Source organism: Coffea eugenioides, chromosome 8, assembly GCF_003713205.1.
Source record: "Coffea eugenioides isolate CCC68of chromosome 8, Ceug_1.0, whole genome shotgun sequence".
Taxonomy (NCBI): Eukaryota; Viridiplantae; Streptophyta; class Magnoliopsida; order Gentianales; family Rubiaceae; genus Coffea; species Coffea eugenioides.
Window position 1 is genome coordinate 31,189,826 of NC_040042.1, and position 21,420 is coordinate 31,211,245.

At 35.3% G+C, this 21,420-nt stretch overlaps 3 protein-coding genes and 1 long non-coding RNA gene across 6 annotated transcripts; 1 reads left to right on the forward strand and 3 right to left on the reverse strand.

Annotated features, from left to right (window-relative positions):
- Window positions 1-13,953: 13,953 nt before the first annotated feature.
- On the reverse strand, window positions 13,954-15,870 carry LOC113781261 (premnaspirodiene oxygenase-like). Of its 2 annotated transcripts, XM_027327168.1 has the most exons (3): window positions 15,212-15,870; window positions 14,885-15,112; window positions 13,954-14,793 (listed from the first exon to the last, which is right to left on the reverse strand). In XM_027327168.1, exons 1-3 carry the CDS (start codon window positions 15,785-15,787, stop codon window positions 14,182-14,184), a joined length of 1,416 nt encoding a protein of 471 aa, XP_027182969.1. In that variant the 5' UTR covers window positions 15,788-15,870; the 3' UTR covers window positions 13,954-14,181. The 2 variants fall into 2 exon arrangements, with proteins under 2 accessions (XP_027182969.1, XP_027182968.1); XM_027327167.1 differs by having other exon boundaries at window positions 14,885-15,870.
- Window positions 15,871-16,692: 822 nt separating this feature from the next.
- Window positions 16,693-17,268, forward strand: LOC113779078. The gene is made up of 2 exons (XR_003469433.1): window positions 16,693-16,805; window positions 17,001-17,268. It is a non-coding gene; the product is annotated as an uncharacterized LOC113779078 (long non-coding RNA).
- Window positions 17,269-17,697: 429 nt separating this feature from the next.
- On the reverse strand, window positions 17,698-19,530 carry LOC113781091 (premnaspirodiene oxygenase-like). 2 transcript variants are annotated; one of them, XM_027326938.1, is made up of 3 exons: window positions 19,309-19,530; window positions 18,626-19,230; window positions 17,698-18,532 (listed from the first exon to the last, which is right to left on the reverse strand). In XM_027326938.1, exons 1-3 carry the CDS (start codon window positions 19,526-19,528, stop codon window positions 17,921-17,923), a joined length of 1,437 nt encoding a protein of 478 aa, XP_027182739.1. In that variant the 5' UTR covers window positions 19,529-19,530; the 3' UTR covers window positions 17,698-17,920. The 2 variants fall into 2 exon arrangements, with proteins under 2 accessions (XP_027182739.1, XP_027182738.1); XM_027326937.1 differs by having other exon boundaries at window positions 18,626-19,530.
- Window positions 19,531-20,983: 1,453 nt separating this feature from the next.
- Window positions 20,984-21,382, reverse strand: LOC113780526 ((S)-N-methylcoclaurine 3'-hydroxylase-like protein). The gene has a single exon (XM_027326322.1). It carries the CDS (start codon window positions 21,380-21,382, stop codon window positions 20,984-20,986), a length of 399 nt encoding a protein of 132 aa, XP_027182123.1.
- Between the last annotated feature and the right edge of the window lie 38 nt (window positions 21,383-21,420).

The window sequence follows — 21,420 nt, forward strand, 5'->3', positions numbered from 1 at the left end:
ACCCTGGTAGTGTGTTTGTTAATTAGAATAGGGTTTTCTGATTTTTAATGCAATCAAGAAATTAAATCGTACGAGTGTACCTAGGATTTTTTTCTTGATTAGGAAAGTAGTTAACAGGCGCACCTTAACTATCAAGACACTAAGGAAAAGTTGGTTCTTTATCGCTTGTATGGCAACTATAACGTGTTTATTAGCGAATAATTGAAATAATTGTTAAATTGATGATCAGTTGTTTGAACTACTCCCGGAGTTATTCCCTTGGTTAGAGCCCGTTTATCTTTGAATTAAGTTTAATTTACTTTAGTTGAATTGTTTTTAATTTGCATTGATTGTTTATTTTTAGTTTCAATTGTCCAAACTCCCCCGACTAATTCTTACTTGAAAAGAAACAAATTTTCATCCTAATCCGTGCAGAGACGATCCTACTTGCCATTGTACTCGTTTACATCTTTGAGAGTAGAAATTTATTATTGCACAGGTGCGACACCTGTCAGTGGAAGCGGTAATTCTTTTGGCTCTTTAAATAGGTCTTCATAATTTTTCAAAAGAGCATCTATTTCATTAGGTGGAGAAGAGACTGTTCATGACTCCCTTCACATGAAAATACTATGATTTTTGATGTTCCATAAAGAAGACAAAGATGTGCAGATTCTACAACTACACGTTTCCTCAAGATCTATTGCGTTTTTTTTCTTGACACCATCTGAATAGTTGATTGTTTGGACCCTCTTAGCACCACCTTTCTTCCTTCTTGCACAAATTCCATCCTCAAATCTACAAAATTCCAATTCACATTTCCCAAAGTGGAGAGCCACTGTATGCCAAGCACTATCTCACAGCCTCCAATAGGCAGTACCATTGCTTCAACAGCAAAAGATTGGCCCTGTATTTTCCATGTGAGCTGGGAACATAGCTGAGTAGTAATTAATCTTCCCGTATCAGCTACTCCCACAGCCAAAAGACTCACCTCTCTAACTTGCAACCCGAAACCCTTTACAACACTTGGGTGAACAAAATTGTTGAGAGCTACCACAGTCAATGAAAATATTGACTGCTATTTTTCCCACATGACCATTAATCCTCATTGTCTTGAACTTTGGCTGTACAGTACTGGTCATAGCACAAACAGATATATATGCTAGATTTCTTCTTCCAAGATTTCTTCTTCTGCATTCACGTCTCTCCCTTCCTCATCTTCTACCACTTCAATTCTATATAGTTGCCTTTTCTTGCATATGTGGCCTCTTTCAAACTTCTCATTACACCAAGAACAAAGTCCCTTTGCACGTTTTTCATCCAATTTAGCAGTGGTCAGAGTTCTTGCAGATTTCTTGGTTGAATTCCCCTAATTATCTCTAGGAGTAAGTAATGGTGGAGCTGAACTTCTCATGGAAGGTCTTCCATAAAAAGGTCCACCAGATGTAGGGGCATGAGATATGGAAGTATGGTTCAAAGTCTCGCCCAAGACTGAGACGACTCGGCCGAGTCATCATCGGAATGGGGCTCCTCGTTCCAATACCGGGACGAGATAATTCCGAAATACCTGAATCACCGAGAACTTGGCCGAGAAGTTGTCGATAAGGATAGAAACAACCGAGTCACATCGAATCATCCCAAGTCAACTCGAATCCAACCAAAAAAACAATAAAAAGAAAAGCAAGAGAAAAAAAGGATGAAATTGCTGGGTGGTCTTGATTCTTGGTTTGAACCGTTTCACAAAAACAAGTCCGAGAACCTGAAAGAAACATCAGGAAACATGTTATTCAAATGATAGACAATAAGCAAGGTGTGGTTATTATCCGTGAGGCAAAATAGCAAAAGGTTGCACAAACCATGAAGAAAATATCATAGTTACTTGTGCTTGTTATGAGAAAATATTATGCGGGCATATGAAATAAAATAACTTTTCTGGAACATGATCCACGAAATGCATGTTACTTGAGTCTTAGATGATGTTCTATCTTGATCAGTGATTTCATGAAAGCTGTGGCTGCTATGTATTGTTGTGGTCTCGATAACACTTATCAGGGATTATAGGTTGGGTATTTCGTGTGCATTTAGATTTTTTTTGGATTTTCTAAATTTATTAAGGGAAGTAGATGGGGTAATCTTTCTTATTCTGCAAAGTAGTTGCCAGAAGTTGTTTGCTATGATGAACTTCCAGTGGAATTCTGTGAAGCTGATATTTTGGAAATATGTTAGCATAGTACTGATTCATTAAGGAACTATGTCTTCTTGTCAATTTGCTACTTCAAATTTTCATAGAGGAAGGCCTTCTGAGATTGCCGTTACTTCAGCTACTACAAGTTTGAACAGGGGAAATGCAAGTGCTTCTGTTGCTTCACAACCAAACCCCACTGCGCAAAATGAAGGAAGAGCAGTTGTTAGCCATGCCAATTCTTAGACTTAAGAAACTGTAAGCATCAATGCAGCTACAAATGTGGACTCTGATCTCATATTCTCAACAGGCATGAATATAACAGCATGCAGCAATGTTTGCTATGGCCCACTTTTCAATGTTTGCAGGTTGAACTAGTCTCTGTACAGATGAACACAATATACTAAACTTTCATCAAATAACCTCTGCTACTACATTAAAAATGAATATGAAACTGTGTTATGTGTTATCTTGATTTTGCAATTATTAGCTTTGAAATTGTGTTATGCGTTATCTTGATTTTGTTTGTGATGCCATTATATTAAATGAGTAAAGATACTTATTGTGTTTAATATCTATAAATAGTACATCTTACAGATTTTGTTTTGCTAATTTTTTATTATTTTTGTTTAGCATATTTTTTTATATTATTCACAATTTTTAGAATATTAAATGCTTCAAAATTTGCGTCTCGCTGAGACCGCGACCGATATGGCGAAACCGATGTGGAACGGTCCGAGTCATGACCGCGATTGCGACCGTGACTTTGAACCATGTATGGAAGGCCTTGAAGTTGACCCTTGAAATTGGCCGATTTTTTGAAAGTTCCTTCCAGCACCCATTATCTTGGATTCCTCCAATTTGGCTAAACCAATTGCACGTTGCAGGGTTCCAGGCCTGAAGATTCTAGCCCCCATCTGAATATCATCCCTTAAACTACTTAAGAAACAGCTTATTGCATATTCCTCAGATAAGTCCATCTTCTTGAGTAACTCCTCAAATCGTTTTTGGCACTCAAGCACACTTTCCTTCTGCTTCAGTCTTTTCAAATCTCCCATAGGATCATCATACAGGACATTACCAAATCGAGCTGCAATTGCCTTCACATATTCTTCCCATAAGGGTATATCTCTGGTGTATTGAGATTTCATGAAAATTGATGCCACTGTAAAGCTTTACCCTCCATGTGAATAGTTGCTAGTTTGACCTTAGCATTGGAAGGAGTATCATCAATCTCAAAGAATTGTTCGCACCTGTACAACCACCCCTTGAAATCTTCTCCTAAGAATCTGGGAAACTCCACCCTTGAAGGTTTGGTGGAGGCTTGATACCCTTGATGGGATTGAGATTCCTGATTTTCTGAATTGAAGGAATTCTAATTACTGGGAATCCTCTGCATATTTGCTTCGAGAATCAGATTCTTGAGAACAGCACTTTCTCTGTCAAACTACTCCTTTTGATCCTTGAGAAGATTCCTTAGATTCTCCTTCAAGCATTTGTTGTCCTAAGACCTTGTATCTTCAGCCATTTCGAGAATTGAGCTGGTATAACCCAACTCTGATACCAATGATGCAAAAGGTAGGAAAGTCTCAAATTCCAATCTAGAAGGATAGGGATGATGATGAAGAATATCCCTTAAGGAGTTGGAACTGATGTTGTATTGATAAGGAAAGATTACAAAAGATTGTTACAATGAAGATGAAAAAAAATACATGCAGCCCTTCTTCACTACTATTCTCCTGTTACACTTGTATTTAGCAATCATTCAAAGGTTAACCATAAGAAATTGAAATAAGTTTGTGGGTCAGAAATTTACCTCAAAAGTTACTTGAAGAAATGCAGGCAGAATTTTGGCAAAATCTTGTGTTTCACTTTTGTTCAAGGTAGAGCCTCCGTTTTCACCTTTTGCTCAAAAGTAGAGACTCGTGCTGATAACGTGTTGTAAAACTAATAAAATGAACTACTATAATAGGAATTGAAATATTAGAGGAATGAAGAATGATCTTCTATTATTCCAACTAATACAAAAGTCCTCACAAAAGGTGGCAATGTACCTTTATATATAAGTACTACAAGATTAAAGGTACATCAATTCTATTAAACACCCACTACTATAAGAATATGAAGAAATCTATGAAACGGTTTCTCCACTACATGAATAGATTTATGGATTATAACTTCTATACATAATGTAGTCATAAATCATGAATTAATCCTCTTGGGAATACAAAGGGACATCCACATTTTAGTTGTTTCATAACATCTAGCATTTTTTTTGATTTATTGCCTTGTTGGATTTTAGTGAAATAGGTTAGGTTGGGTTAAGTTTTTTTATGTGTCGCCTGCTTTTGATTAAAAATTGAGGTTTGTTATAGGCTTGAGAGGGTAAAGTCCACTGTTTCCAATTGGGTTTGTTTGGGTAAAACAATGGACTGGCCTGTGTATTTTGCTTTGGACTTTCACTGGGCTTGGGGAGGTTTTGGCCCAACCAAAACAAGAGGAAAATGAGAGTTGGCCCAAAGACCCAATTCCTTAAATGATTGGTGACGAAAATTTGCGAATCAGTCCTGAATTTTCATTAATAATATTACGGCCCTAAAAATTTTAGATTTATTTCAATTAGGTCCCTAATTTAATTTCAAATAGGTCCCTAAACTTTATTTTTTTAATGTTGACCCTGAATCTTTGTGATAATTATAATTTAACCCTCAAAACTTTATTAATTTTTGCAATTTTGCATGACATTTCCCTTATATGTACATCTCTTATCCCATATTTCACTATATGTACATCCTTTATCCCATACTCCCCCTATATGTATATCTCTTATCCCATATTTCCCCTATATGTATATTCGTTATCCCTATGTGTGAGACATGACATTAGATTTGCATTTTATTTAAGAAAATTAGAATTAAGTTAGGTCATTTGCTTGACAAAATAAGAAATATCCCTTGAATATGGGATATGGACGAGTGTGGCTTTTATAGTCTTAGCACGCTCGTATTCCCTCTATTAAAAGGAAAATTGAAATGACGAGTATTAGCTCCCCGCACCTGTTATGATGCATTCCTTTAGGTCATGTATATTCGTATATCATTATTTTCTTCTCTTTTCTTTTACTTTCCTTCGAGTCTCATATTTTTGCACATTCGTGACCTTTTCAAAGAATCACGTTTGAGAGTCGCAATTAATGCGATTTGCACCAATTAAAATTCAAAGAGACATATTGACCCTTCCGATAACGATTAGGTTTAGGTTTGCATTCATATAGTGACATCCAAATGTGATAAATTTTTAGGTTAAAATAAGAAAACTTTTGACTAAATCACGCAACTAACTTTAGGCTAGGTTGAAAAGGTGCCTTGGATTTTATCCTTGCCTTCCCTTTCTTTAAATGTGACTCCCGAACACTTTTCTCTGATTTCCGAAGACTTGGAGTCGTTTAAAAAGGGTTTTCTCTATTTTTTATTAAAAATTCATTTTAGGTGACTTGGTACACCTTAACTCAATACCAAGTGGAGACTCCTATTATTTTATTAAAAACCCTTTTTAAACTATATTTTGGACCAAAAATCGTCGCTTGCGATTGTGAAGAAGAAGTCGGGTTGCGAGCAAGTGAAGAAGAAGAAGTCCACTGGAGAGAGGCTAGAGTCCACATTTTTTGCTACAAATTTATTTGATAAATTTGTTACAAAGGGAACAGCTAAAGAGTGAAACAAAATTAGCCAGGGAGAAAGTAAATAGGAGAAGTACTCCAGTAATATTGAAGCTCTTGATTCACGTTGAGGAGCTCTAGTAATTGTACTTTATATTGGTTGAATCATGATTTATTTTTGTTAGTCAAAGTGTCCAGCTGGGAAAAAGCTCACGTGTATTGAAATGGCGAGCTTTCCATGTACATCAGAAAATTATGCATCCTTCTTGCCAACAATTAAAACAGGAACGATGAGGAGTCGATTCATATGTGATATGCCCAGGTCAGAGTTTCCCACGCAACTTGCCTTGTATGATAAAAACACATTCAAGTTTTTTCTTTTTATTTTTGATAGAAAACAATAACGGTTTTATTAATTAGATTGTAAGAATTCGTGCAACACCATTTGATAAAAACACTTTCTAGTTCATCACAATCATAAAATGGACAAGAACACCAATCATTTAGGAAACATAAATTTATCAAAGATTTAGTTCTTGATTGTCATACTTGTTGAAAATCAATTATCAGTGAAATTGAATGCTTGAACATTGGGACAAACTTGACCACGTAAAACATTGAATGAAGACTCACGCACCCTTAGGATTCAAACAAATTTTTTTTCAGATAAAAGTTTAGATGAGTTTGATTCCAGTTCTCGCTACAAGTCAGAACATGCTTCTGGAACTATAGGTCACTTATAAGGATTTTTACAGATCGTTCGTCAATAAAACCTTCATATCAGTAGCAGTAGCAGAGTTTGATCAAGCTAAAACTTGACAATGCATCAAAAAGGACAATTAAATAGTCAGAGCAAAAGATGTGCGTGTGACTACAAATAACATGATTGCTCCTTTTAATTTAAGAAAAAGTTCCTTTTTAGCTTAGAAAAGATGGTATTTATTAAGAAGTAGTGAAAAGGGAAAGGATATTTGAATCTTGAACTTTTAATTTTCGAAACCTAAACCTTAGCTATTAAACCACAGTCTCCTTAGGTGCTTCTACGATTCAATTGCCAGTCTAGTATGCATAATAATTTTCGTGCCCAAAGCTATTTAGCATTTTCTCTGGCCTTCTCTTCTTCATAAAAGAACAAATATTTCCACCTTTCAGTGTGCATATCCAATAGAATTGATTAGTGACAAAGGGTGACAGTAGTATAGTTAAACCTCAAGGTTTAATTTGTAGTTTTGTCAAACTGAAGGAGATAAATATAATTAATCCTTTGTATTTTAATTTTTTAGTACGTGATATCTAGGCATCTTGAGTCATTGTAGTATACTAGTCAATCTATGGAACTATCCAATTATTACTGTTTTCCTTCCCTTTTCTTTCGCTTTCTCTTTCTCTTTTTCTTTATTTCCATCAACCTTGTGCTCTCCATTTTGGAATAAAAGTTCAATCCAGCACGTGGTAGAATAGGGCTTTTGGTTTGGGGCTGCGCACCTCGGTTCTAGCAGCACCATCTCCGTACCTTCCTTCCGTATCCTAAATGGAGTCGTACATTACCTTTTAATCACTAAACGTGATTACTTGAAGGACTTTGCAATTTTTATAAATTCTTAAAAGAAAAATCACCATCCAAGCCAAGCCGTTACTTAGAGGAAATCAAACCGGTTAAGATCTTATCCATCGTAAACGTATAAAAGTCAAATATACAACAAGAACTGATGAAGATGTCTGTATCTGTGTTCACATTAATCTAAAAATATGAGATGTAAAAGCACCTAATTTTGATATTGTGTACAAATTTACCCTTTTTTTTGTGTCCAAATTTACTCGTACAAAATAATTTGTGCCCTTTCTTGCAAGTTAAACTGATTGCTTCATTTTCTTGTGGCTTTGGAAGACTAAGTCAAGAAAGATTGTTGGATTACCAACTAGACTTTAACGGCCCTTTTTTTTTATGGCCTTTTACCAATTTGGGTTGGCTCTGTTGCATAAATCTTAAGTATAAAATTGAAAACCTCGAGATCCCAATTAGGACTGGAATCTGATTATCTTTATTTGGTCTACACTTAATCTGAGAAAGTCAATTTACAAACTAGACTAGCAATAGAATCGCAGAAAATTGAATCTTTACCTAATTCTTAGAAAAGAATCTTCTAATAGTTGAGAAACTCAATTAGCCCTATGCCATCACGATTTCAGTTGAGTCAAATGTGTCTGTCGTCAGCTTACAGCTCCAATGACGGGTCCAATATTTGCTTCTTTCCGTTGCTTGTCGAGTCAAATAAAGCTGTTTAAGGTGCTGTCATTTGCTCCCTCTCCCTGCAACAAATAATTTTACTTGTTTTATTATTTTTTTTTTTGGAGAATTTATCTTCTTTAAGAAGAGTATGTAATTATTGCAAGCTATCTATGAATGAACTTACAACATGGCCCTCACATTTAACTTCTATATCTATGATTTTGTGTTTTAGCGGTATTTTTGAGAAACATGCTTCTAAAAATTTCAGACCACATCTTTGTTTTCAATCATATTTTTATTTCACGAACACATTTGGCAATAAAGGTACTACAGTGAAGGTTCTTTTAAAAAACACCCAGACTTGAACCTTTTACAACTGGTAAAATGGAAAACCTAATAGAAATTTTGGGACATTTTATAAACTGGAAACATTGTGTTAATAATGGAACGCGAGAAATACAATACATGAACAAACACGCAGATGAGCAAACTTTGAACTACAAGTAGCCCGATTAAATACCAAGTTAATTAATGTTAAAGCCCAATCCCATATGTCGATTTCTTGATGAGTAAGTTTTTTATATACAGTAAAAAAAATTCAAAGTCTTAATACGACAATATTAGTTATTAACATAAACTTTAGATTTGAACTTGAGACCACAATTTGACCAGTAGACTAAGCGCCATCCACTCGTCCACAGAAAATCCAGCCGTCATATTTCACACTTTGCCCCCTTGAACTTGAGTTTTTGTAACACTTTGCCCCTCAAAACTCCAAATATATACACTTTACCCCTTATGGTCAACCTTTTGACAGGACTAAGATGAAGTTATACTTTCATGATCAAAATAGCCTTGGCTAATTCTTAAACACACATAATAATTGTAACATAATAAATACATATTTCTCTAATAGTTGTTAAATGCATCTAAACATAATTACACAATGCATTTCTATCTTTTAGCCTTAAAATGAATTAGATAATTCACAAAAAAGAAGTATAACTAACTCAATGTATTTATCTCAATGCCGATAGCAATACTTATTTTAAATGAAATAAAATTAATTGGTGCATTTGGAATGAAAATTATTTGCTTATATTTTTTATTGTAGCACTTTTTAATGTGTTTTACATGAGATAAAAACATGATTAAAAATAAAAATGTATTAGAGAATTTTTAATTTTTTTAAAATTTAGAATGCAAACAAAATACAAAGCAAGGGTATGAATGTGATATAAAATTACTAAATAGCATGTTATTGGCTCGTGAGAATCTTGTGACAGCTACAAAGTAAATGAAAATTATCAAAACTAATTCATTTGCAATTTAAAGGAAGAAAGATAAGCGATGGAAAACTTGTGCAGGTGTTTTAAGAATTTTAAATTCTTTTTTCTCCACAACACAATTTTTCAATTTTTTAAATCACATGACTTTGTGTTTTTCCTAATAAAATATGTCATATTCTGATTAAAAGGATAGCATTATTCTAGAACTATTTTGTAAGGGCATTAATGTCATTTTGTTAAAATTTTGGATGGAGCATTCATTATTAATGTTTGACTAGTCAATAAAGGCTGCAATGCATACATATTTAAAGTTCAGGGGGCACACTGTAATTAACCCTATTTCTTATATGGTAAGTTGTATGACAAAACATACGCTGCTTTTATTCATAGGCAAATTCGATACAATAGGCATGCGTGCTTAGCATGGTTTCAATCATAATCGTATGTCCTAATTTTCTAGGTTTAAGCTTAAGGATGAAAAAAAAAAAACAGAGAGTACTCCCATTTATCTTTACTCTTTTGGTTGTTGTTGGAGTAGGAATTTACAAAAGGTAAATAACTTCTACAGTCACTTTGTTTTTTACTAATGACCTATTTCATCCCTCAACTTATAAATTTGGTCTAAATGATCCCTCCAAGCAAAATCTAAGCATGATGAATTTCACTTTGACCGATGAAGTTTCAGTGTCATGTCGATGTTCTCCCGTTAAATTTGAAAATAACTATGTTAACCTTATTTCTAGTTTAACTATTTAATTGTTAACTATTGTATAGAAGATTAAACAATAAACTTGGCATTACAAAATCTACTTTCACGCGAGAATGGAAAGTTTTCAAATCATCCATCGAGAAAATTTTCTTTTGCCAATCACGGGTACCATTGCATCATTAATCCTTTTGTTGTTAGATAATTAATTTATTATTGTAATCATATAGCATCGTACTATACGTATAATTTTTGTATGTCCATAGGCGTAATCTTTGTACTTCTTTTACTTTGTGCCAAGAAAAATGCTCAGCTTTCTATTCAATCAATTTAGGGCTGCAAGGATCATTTTTGCAACTAAAATTAAAACTTTTATTTCTAAATAGAATCGCAATAGAATTGCAGTAATTTTACAATATCGGGTATAAATTGATACAACTTTCATGTAAAATTTGAGTTGTAACTTATACAAGTAAATTTGTGTAAAAATTATGGTTACATCGAAATTGTACGAGCTCACCCTCCATATTATTTTACCGTAATAGCTGACGCAGTTGTAACTAGCTCCTCCTTTGCACTTTTTGTCTGTGATTACTGCACAATTGACTTTGACTTGTTACTATGATGATTCTCCATTAACTTTTGTTTTCCACAAAAGAACATATTGCAGCTCAAAGAAGGTTGCCCCAGACGCAACTCGTGAAAGAAACTTTTTCCTAACTCCTCCCTACTTTGTTGATGCTGAGTAGGGCGTCTAACATGTCAATTTTCAGTAGAAAGATGCCGTTTTAATTTGTTTATTTATGAGATAGAACAGACAATAAGGTGATTTGGTTGATTTGAAATTCTTAACACTCCATTGATAGTGATTGACTTGAAAATTAAGTGATACTAGTGCAATGGCATCTAAGGTGATAGCTCATAAGTTGATTTGGTTACCAACATAGGTTAGTTTGGTACACGGATTACTTTATCACAGAAGGTCATGTACTCAAATTTTGTTACTGATGTGAGAGTAGTGTTAATAAATCATATGTTCTAATTTTATGACTGATGTGAGAGGTATGTTAATTAATCATCTGTAAAAATTCTATAAGCAACCTATAGTTTTGGAGGTATTTTTCAGATTCCAAATAGTGATAGAAGCCAAACTCATTTATCTTTTTTCTTATTAGAGGCAAAAAAAAAGATGATTTGGTTTACTTGAAATTCTCCCTCTCTCTCTCTCTCTTCCCCATTTTCCGTTTACCTTTCAACTAAATAAAAGGTTGTTGTCTTGATCAAAGTAGACTGACCCGTGTCCTAACCATGTCCAAATTTGACTAAATCTAGTGATACGTAAGAGCTTTACTATCCCTCTCTCCCCCATTTTCTGTTTACCTTTCAACTAAATAAAGGTTGTTGTCTTGATCAAAGTTTTGACTAAATCTAGTGATACGTAACAGCTTTACTAGTTAACCACAGAGCTTTCGGTGGTTACCAAAGAGGGACTTAGTCCTCCCTCCTTGGACTCCTTCGATCAACTAGTTTCTTTCTTATACACAGTTTCTTTAGACTCTCTTTTTTTTAAATGAGGATAGATTAAGTTATAAAGATATTATCTTTGCCGTAAAAAAAAAACAATAACAGCTTTGCTAGTTTAGGATGTGTTACAGTATCATCACTAAAAAATTGTAGCAGTAAGGCAAAAAAATACAAAAGAAAAATTCAAATAATCTTTGATCCCAGATCAAGCATCTTTCTGCTAGAACGGAGATCCCTGTCATGACTTATGACACGTAATATGATCCCGGATCAAGGTTGTTGTCTGGGGCATCGGAGAAGGAATTCATCTGGCTATCTCTCTCAAAATCCCTGCCTTAGAAGTTGAAGTAGACTGTGTTGGCATTATTTCTTTGCTAAATTCTACTATCAACACTGATCATCTTTTACATCCTATTATTATGGACTACAGATGCCTGGTTTCACGCTTCTGCAGGTTAAACTCAGACATGTCTATCGCGAAGCAAACAGGTGTGCTGACCTTCTGGAAAATTGGGCAGTTCATTAATCCTGAACTTTGTAATTTTTTATGCATGTTCTCATGTACTTTCTTTTGCTTTTGATGAGGACACTAGGGGAGTCTGTGTCCCTCATAGTAATAGAATGGATTGTAATAGTTAAAGTGAACTTTTATATTCTTTCTTTGCTTTAGGCTCCATTTAGAGTTGAGGTGCTTTTAGTAAAAAAGCTCTTTTAGGTACAAAAAGTACTTTTAAATTGTTTGGTGAATATCATTCCATAAAATTAGGAGTAAAACTTTGATTTTAAAATACTTATAGCAAAAACTTAAATTTGATGCTTTTAGAGTAGTTTTGTGATTTAAAAAATAAAATATCAAATTTAATCATTTTATCCTATATTATGAACCAAATAAAGAGATAAATACTTTTAAAAATTTTTAAATTACACATTATCCAATACAATAAGTACTTATTAAACTTTATCTCCAAATAATAAATTTAAAAGTACTAAAGCAGTTAATAAGTATTTTTATTAAAAACTCTATTAATAAATTACTTTTCAATAATTATTGCAACCCCAAACGAGCCCTTAATATATTTCGCTGTTTTATCTCCATTTTCTTGGATTGTTTTGTTACGTGTTTTACCACCCATCTGATGATTGATATGGTTTCAATGATGGATGGACGGATAGGATTTATATTTTTAGTTGTGGTCAAAAAACCACGCTATTTCTGCGCTACAGACGAATCCTTCTCTACGTTCAGATTAAAGGTGGGCTACAATTTACTTCCCTAAGTTTCACAATCCTTTTGTTAGATTTGAGTGCAACCAAGGATTTTTTTTCTCCTGAATGAAAGCGAAAGCAATTGTGTAACACATGTTTTGTAGGAAAAGAAACTTCCAAAAAAGTAAATTACTATGTACACCCCTGGGCTTTAGCATTTCACAATATCACACCTTATTATTCAATATTATCCACTTAATTTTCTGAATATGTTGTTGGTTAAAATGCTTGTAAAAATGCTCTACTTAAGTACTAAATAGATCAAGAGTCCAACCAATTCATACAAAATTCATGGAGGGATTATATGGTCGAATGTGAAACGATGGGGGTAGTTAAGTGGATATTACAAAAAATCAAAGAATGATATCCTATTGTGATTTTTTTTTTTTTAAACTAGAATCCATGCTATGCCTTATTCATGCTTCACACACGTTTCTAAAGCGATTCTGTATCAATCACCGTAACTTGAGATCCTTTTTTGTTTATTTTCCATTTTACAGAAAACTATATATACAGGAGATTAATTAAGTAATGCAGAATTATAAGAGGATAGTGTGATAAAATGCAAAATCACATGGCAGTAAAAAGTAATTTATCCCCTTTCGGGGTTTTACTGGTTTGGGAGTTTTGCACGAATATTTCTCTTGCAATATGACACCGTTGGTAAGGGAATAATTGCTAGTGAAGCACGTACCATTCTTGCATTGACGACAGGCGAAAACGAGAGAATCTGACAACAAAGTTGTAACACAACTCCTCCCAATATGCCTAAATTGAACCACTGAGCTTGGACTCAATGCCATAAAAAAGAGACTTAATTCCTCTTTGGGTTGTAGGTCGGAGTTATATACCTGCTAGCTCCTTACTCAGTCTCTTTGCCAGCAAAAAAAAAAAAAGGATATGCCTGAATTGAGTGTTTTTTCCAATCCCAATTAGAATTATTTTCTTTCAGGGATAATTTGAGAAATTCCTCTCATTTTCTCCTCTCATTTTCTGACTCTTTTGCTTAGCACCTTAAGATTTTGAATGCTATACTTACCTTCTATAGTTTAAGATTTCAAGTACCAAAATTAGCCGGTATGCGTAAACTCTGATAAAAGTTTAATGCAGTTTCATTCCCAACATACTCGAGTGTTGTAATCAAAGACAGCTATGCTTTAGCCTTATCAAGGCTTAGGTTGAAATTACATCTTCTATCAACAACAATTGTATTTCAAACATAAACAGAACATATGCCCCATAATATATTGATAGCAAATTAAAATCGAGAATCGAAAATGTGACAGAATCATGAGAGCCCAGTCGCAGCTCATGTGTTGAATCCACAGAAGCTTAATATGGCTTTTGAAGCTAAGGATCATATGATGTGGCTAGCAAACGAAGGCTATCTTTTCTTGATGCTGTTATTCCTACTGTCTCTGACATGTCTAAGTCACAGGGATCAAGGCCATTCGGGAGTTTCCAGTTGAAGTGGTAAAGCAGAAGAGCTAAAGGAAGGTCAACATTAGCTAAGCCAAATGAAATTCCAGGGCACATCCTCCTGCCTGCACCAAACGGTAGATACTCGAAGTGAGTTCCTGTGAAATCAACTGGATTGGTTTTGAATCTGTCTGGTTTAAAACTCTCCGGATCATCCCAATACTCAGGATCTCTCCCTATTGCCCAGGCATTGACTAAGACTCTTGTCTTGACGGGAATGGTGTATCCCTCAATTTCACATTCCTCCCTGCATTCTCTAGGAACTAGCAAAGGGACTGGAGGATGTAACCTAAGAGTTTCTTTGATCACTAACTTTAGGTACTTCAATTCTTGAATATCAGTTTCTTCAATTTTTTTCTTTCCCTTGAAGGCTGTCCTTATTTCAGATTGAGCTTTGGCCATAACATTTGGATTTCTAACCATCTCTGACATAGCCCATTCCACAGTCGTGGATGAAGTTTCAGTTCCGGCTGAAAACACGTCCTGCATTAATCCCAAAAGAAACAAGTTTAAGGAGTCAAGGGAGTTAAACGTTGCAGAAATTAAGGTGAAATTTTACTGCATCAGTGCTTACTATTACAATAGCCTTGATGTTATTATTGGCGATTGGAAATTGAAGGTCACCGCTTTCTTTAACTCGAAGTAAAACATCAATTAGATCTTCATTGCCGGATTCACCAGTGGCCATATTTGTTCTGGCTAGGTTGTCGATGTGCTGATCAATTATGTTGCCAAGCAGTTTATCCATCTTAAGATGGATCTTAACCAGTTGGCTCTTGACCGAAAGGAGGGGATGAAGAATCTTGAAAGATGGAAACAGATCAGAAATATCGAAGGTACTTGAAAGGGGTGCTGATTCACTCGTTAGCTGTAAGAATTCACGGTGAAGGTCTTTGCTTACTTTCCCAAATGCTGCTCTGCAAACCATAGAACTCGTGTACGAGTACAGTTTCTCGCTTATGTTAACTAGTTTTCCAGCAGCAGCTAAAGCCTGAACAGATGCCACAAGATGCGAAGCCTCATCTTGCCTGATGGAGCCAAAAGATCGGACATTTTTAGCACTAAGGAGTTCCAGAGTGCAAATTTTTCGCATTTGTCTCCAGTAGTCACCGTATGGGCAGCAAGCAATGTCTGAGCTGTTATACATTAAGATCTTGCTCGTTAGAAATTCTGCCCGATCCGCGAAGGCAAGATCATGAGTTTTCATGATCTCTTTAGCCAAATGTGGCGATGATACAACGATTGAAGAAATTTCACCGAGTTGAAGGTGCATCAGAGCTCCATGTTGCCTAGCTAATTTTCTTAGAGCGTGATGGGGTGGGGAACCGACCAAATGGTGCATGTTTCCAATAACAGGTAGCTTTAAAGGAGATGGTGGAAACTTTTGGGCTGCTTTGGATCTCTTCCATTCCTTGATTAAACATAAGACAAAGGCAAGGAAAAGAAAGAAGGCAATGAAGTTGAAGGGGAGTTCCATTGTTTGGCAATATGATCTTTGAATCCCAGTGGTGAAAGTAATATATCTCTTTCTTAAGATAAAACAGATAATTAGAAAATTTTGAGTCAGATGTGACTAAATAGATGAAAATAGAGAACTGGGCAAAGATCCTATTGTTGAGTGAAATCAACTTTGGCATGCGGAAAAAAGGTAACACTTCCTCTGCACGGAGTTTCTTTTCCGTCTTGGGTTCTAATTCCCCTTCTCTTTTTCCTTTCTCAAATCCCATCGCTCTTCCATTAAAAAATTTTTTAAAAAAAAAATGAAGAAAACGAGTAGTATCAGTTTCTACGTTTGTGTTTCCCGACTCTGCTCTACCAACTAATTAACCTATAGCCTGATTTTCAGCAATAAATCCACAAAGAGCTAAGAAACATGACTTTAGCCACCCAATTTTGTGACTTTAAAGCACAAAGAGATTGAATCTTTTTTCTTTTTTATTATCAGGTTGTAATTTGGAAGCACTGAAATCTGCATAGGCCAATTTTCTTTTGTCCTCCAAAATAAATTTCAAGGAAAACCGCTAGCAGATAAAGGCAGAATGAAGGCTTTAATAAGAATCCTTATATATCATATGGCTTGCCTAAAATAAGATGATTGGGTCAATCCGAGGTGCTTTCATCTATTTTCCAATTTAAAGAAAATTGCAAGGGAGTTAAGTGAAAATAGTTGAACAATCGGGGATAGTATGGTAAAACGCGAAACTACAAAGGGGCAGGGACGGAGCCAGAAATTTATTTTTGGGGGGCCGAAGTGTATTAAAAATTTTTTTTTGTGACGAAATAAATATATTTAATAAGTAAAATTTAGAATCAATAATTATAAAAATAATAAAAACATATAATTATATGGAGAATGATTAAAAATGGTAGCTCTGCAGGGAGGATCTGGGTATGTTCGAGGGGTACGATATCAGAATGTGAGAGTAGATGACGTTTCAAATCCCATTATCATTGACCAATTCTACTGTGATTCGCCGACGCCTTGCCAGAACCAGGTATGATTCACCCTCTAGCTTCATGGTTTTCCAGAATAGCTGGTTAATTGGGAACCAGACGGACTTTGTATTTTCTGCTCTCTTTGGTGAATAAACTCTGAATGATACTAAAATTCGACCAAAAAAAAAAAAAGTGCAGGCAATTGTTTATCTACTCATCCTTAAAATATCCTGACAACGACTTTTTATATCCAGAGTTCTGCAGTTGAAATAAGTGAAATCATGTACAAGAACATTAGCGGGACTTCCAAAAGCAAAAACGCCATGAAATTTGCATGCAGCGACACGGTTCCTTGCAGCCACATTGTGCTGAACAACATCAACCTAGAATCTAGGGATGGTACCGTAGAGACTTATTGCAACTCTGCCATAGGGTTTGGGTATGGATACGTGCAACCCTCTGCGGAATGTCTGACCTCATCAGACAAAGAAAAAATCATCAAGCAGGAGCCTGAGCTTGCCCTCTGCGGAATGGCTGGGCTGGCCGCCGGAATCCCCTATATATAGGGGGTTTTCCGGCGGCTTGGGGGGGGCTTAAGCCCCCACCAGCCCCCCCTTAAATCCGTGGCTGCAAAGGGGTAAACCATGTTGATGAAAAACAATATTGTCATATTGCCAGAGATCTTGCTGGAAGCGCAAGTATTTGGAATAGAGGCATGAAAGATAAATCTTGATTAAAGTTAGTCAAATTGTTAGAGAATCAATTTACTTAGATCAATCGCAAGCTGCAATGCATAATTTTTATTTTTTATTTTCTGCCCGTCTCCATGTAGGGCCTTACTGTTTAGAACTATGAAAGCACAAAATTGTTTAGAGACAATTTAACTAAATCCCCTTTCCTTTAAAAAGAAAAAATTAATTCATCCTAAAGAAATGTGATCTAACGCTTGAAAATTAAAATCACACACAAAATGGATAGAGCTACATAAGGCATTACCACCAACATCAGCCAAACTACAAACTTACCAATTCAAAACTTGAACTAATTAAACCAAAATTTATTCTGAATAACTCAAAATGTGAAAATGGAAATCTGGTAAGATGACTAAAATGCTGTTGACCGTCAAAAGATATGCCAATATGTCCGTCTTTGGAGGTTACAGTGCCCTATCAAGTTAAGGATCATATAGAGTGGCCAGCAAGCAAAGGTCATTTTTCCTAGTTGTAGCAATTCCAACGCTCTCTATCATGTCTAAGTCATCAGGGCTCAGGCCATTTGGGAGCCTCCAGTCAAAATGATAGAGCAAAAGAGTTAAAGGAAGCTCAACATTGGCTATACCAAATGATATTCCCGGGCAAATCCTTCTTCCTGAACCAAATGGTAAAAGTTCAAAGTGATTTCCTGTGAAATCAATTGAACTGTTTTCGAATCTCTCTGGCTTGAAACTCTCTGGATCATCCCAATATTCAGGATCTCTTGCGATTGCCCAAGTATTAACAAACAGCCTTGTTTTCACGGGGATGCTATATCCATCTATTTCACATTGCTCCCTGCATTGTTTGGGAACTGATAAAGGGGCAGGAGGATGTAACCTCAAAGTTTCTTTGATCACTAGCTTTAAGTATTGCAACTGCTGTGTCTCATTTTCTTCAATGGTCTTCTTTCCCGTAAAAGCTTTCCTTATTTCATTCTGAACCTTGGTCATCACATTTGGATTTTTCATCAGCTCGGACATCGCCCACTCCAATGTAGTGGACGAAGTTTCGGTCCCCCCTAAAAACATGTCCTGCATCAAGTGTTGAATCCTCTTTGTCAGAAAGCAAACGTATTAATTAAACTTTAGATCAGGAAGCCAAAAATTTGCTAAACTACTGCTTACAAATAGGACTGCTTTGACATTGTTTTTGGTAATTGGAAATTGAAGGTCACCACTTTCTTTAACTCTTAGTAGAACATCAGTTAGATCTTCGTGGCCGGATTCGCCCATCGTCATCTTTGTTCTTGCTAGGTTGTCAATATGTTGATCAATAATTTTGTCCAAAATGACATCCATCTTATGGTGGACCTTCATCAACTTTGTTTTGGCTGAAAAGAAGGGATGAAGAATCTTGAGGGAAGGAAACAAATCAGATATTTCAAAAGCACTTGAAAGGGGCAGTGCTTCCATAACTAACTGTAAGAACGCTTTGTGGTCGTCCTTGCTGACTTTCCCAAATGCTGCTCTGCAAACCATGGAGCTCGTGTATGAGGCCAGTTTCTCTTTTAGATTGACAATTTTTCCGGCACCAGCCAGAGTCTTGATCGATGAAATAAGGTTCAAAGCCTCATCTTGACGAATACAACCAAACGATCGAACACTTTTTGGACTCAGGAGTTCCTGTGCACAAATTTTGCGCATTTGTCTCCAGTAGTCACCATATGGAGCAGAAGCAACATCTCCATAGTCATAGCACAGTATCTTGGTTGCTAGAAATTCAGCTCGATCTGCAAATTCAAGATCATGAGTTTTTAATAGCTCTTTTGCAAGACGGGACGATGATACGACAATTGAAGAAACTTCACCGAGCTGAAAGTGCATTAGAGGTCCATGTTTTTCAGATAAATTTCTGAGAGCATGATGGGGTGGGCAACCTATCAAATGATGCAAGTTTCCAATTAAGGGTAGCTTCCATGGAGATGGAGGCAGCTTTTGGGCTGCTTTGGATCCATTCCTTTGCTTGATTAAAGTTGAAATGAAGGCTACCAAAAGAAAGAGAGCAATGAAGTTGAAGGGAAGTTCCATTGTTAGGGGATGATCCGTACTCTACTCACGCTACTCCTATCCGAATTTATCTGGCTGGGCAGTTGTTGACCGGAAAGAAAAAATGATTACGTTGTCATACGATAATAAATTGGGTTAACCTTTTATCCGTTTACCGTGCATACGCCAACCAACAGTATTGGATGCATATAATAGAGGGCAAATTAAATTTTATTCCCCTAAAATTTAGTGCTTTTTTACATAATTCCATGTAATTTTAAAAACTATACATAATGCTCTCATGGTTTGAATTAAAATGTCAAAACAATGAAATTTGCATGCCATAATTTAGTCAACTAAAATGTTAAAAGTATCCCTATGTAATGTTGAAAATTATTTATTAACCATAAGGATAAAATACACTTTACTTTTCTGTGGTTTAACAATTTTTCACATAATCCCTATAGTTTCTAAAGCTATATATAACCCTTATAATTTGGACTAAATTGTCAAAGTAACAGAAATGATCCTCTGTAATGGAACCCAAGAAAATGTTGAAACTATCCTTGTTTAAAAATTAAAATAATTGAAATTCCAAAATATATAAACATAATATGCACGACACTTTAACCCTACGTGGTTTTATGTTTTATCATATAACTCCTTTATGATTTAGTGTCATAACTCAAAACCCCCTTATGATTTTCAAAACATATACATAACCACCTTGGTTAATAAATAATTTTCAACTTTACATACATATACTTTTAGCATTTTAGTTGATTCCCTTATGAAATGCGGATTCTATTATTTTGGCACTTTAATCCAAACTATCAGGGGTTTATGCATAGTTTTTAAAACTATAGGGAGATTATGTGAAAAAGTGCTAAATCACAAGGGAGTAAAGTGTATTTTACCCTAACCATAATAGGGTTATGTATATATTTTGAAAACCATAAAGAGATTATATGACAAAGCACCAAACCATAAGGGGGTTATGTAGTAAAACACAAAATCATAAGGGGTTAAAGTGTCATGCATACTGTGTTTATATATTTTGGTCAGCTTAGACGTTTTAGTTTTTAAATAAGGATAATTTCAACAATTCAATTGTTCCATTACAAATGACCATTTCGGTCATTTTAACACTTTAATTCATACTATGAGAAGGTTATGTGTAACTTTTAAAACCACAAAAGGGTTATGTGAAAAATTGCTAAACTACAATGGATAAAGAGTATTTTACCCTATCATATATGCGATTTTGAATTTTAAGTTTAAATTAAGGAAAATGACTTGTTTCATCTTTTACATTTTGGAAAAGAAACTTTTTTTGTTCCTTACTTTTGAAATGAAGCAAATTAGTCTCTCACATTCTAAAAACAAAGCAAAAAGAAAATTTTTTTTTGGGGCAAACAATGGCTATTTTCTTATTATGAGAGAGGAAACAGTTTTGTACACGAGGTTAAAAAACCTCAAATACATTGAAGACAACCACTAAACTATTAGACAGTCACTGCATTCGTCGTTCCATCCGATTGATGAATAATTCAGCTCTTCTTGATCAGCAGGGACAACCTTGGGAACGTACCGGGCAGAAAAAGTCCGATCAAGAGTTTTCATGAGTTCAATTGCAGTAGCTGGTGATGATCCCACAACCAAGTATTGAGTGCCTAGTTTAAGACACATGAGGGGTCCATATGTTTGAGCAAGATTGCTGAGGGTGGCATGAGGCATTTTTCCCATATGAGGAATGTTGCCTAAGATAGGCCATGGAACTGGACCTGGTGGAAGTGGTGGTCTGCCCGATGTAGAAGAAGATTTGAGTTGCTTTGAGATGAAATAGAGCAAAGGTAGGAGGAAGATTGGAAGCAAAAGATAGTAGTCTCCTACCATTACTGAAAAGTGGGCCATTACAAATTTTTCATGAAAAT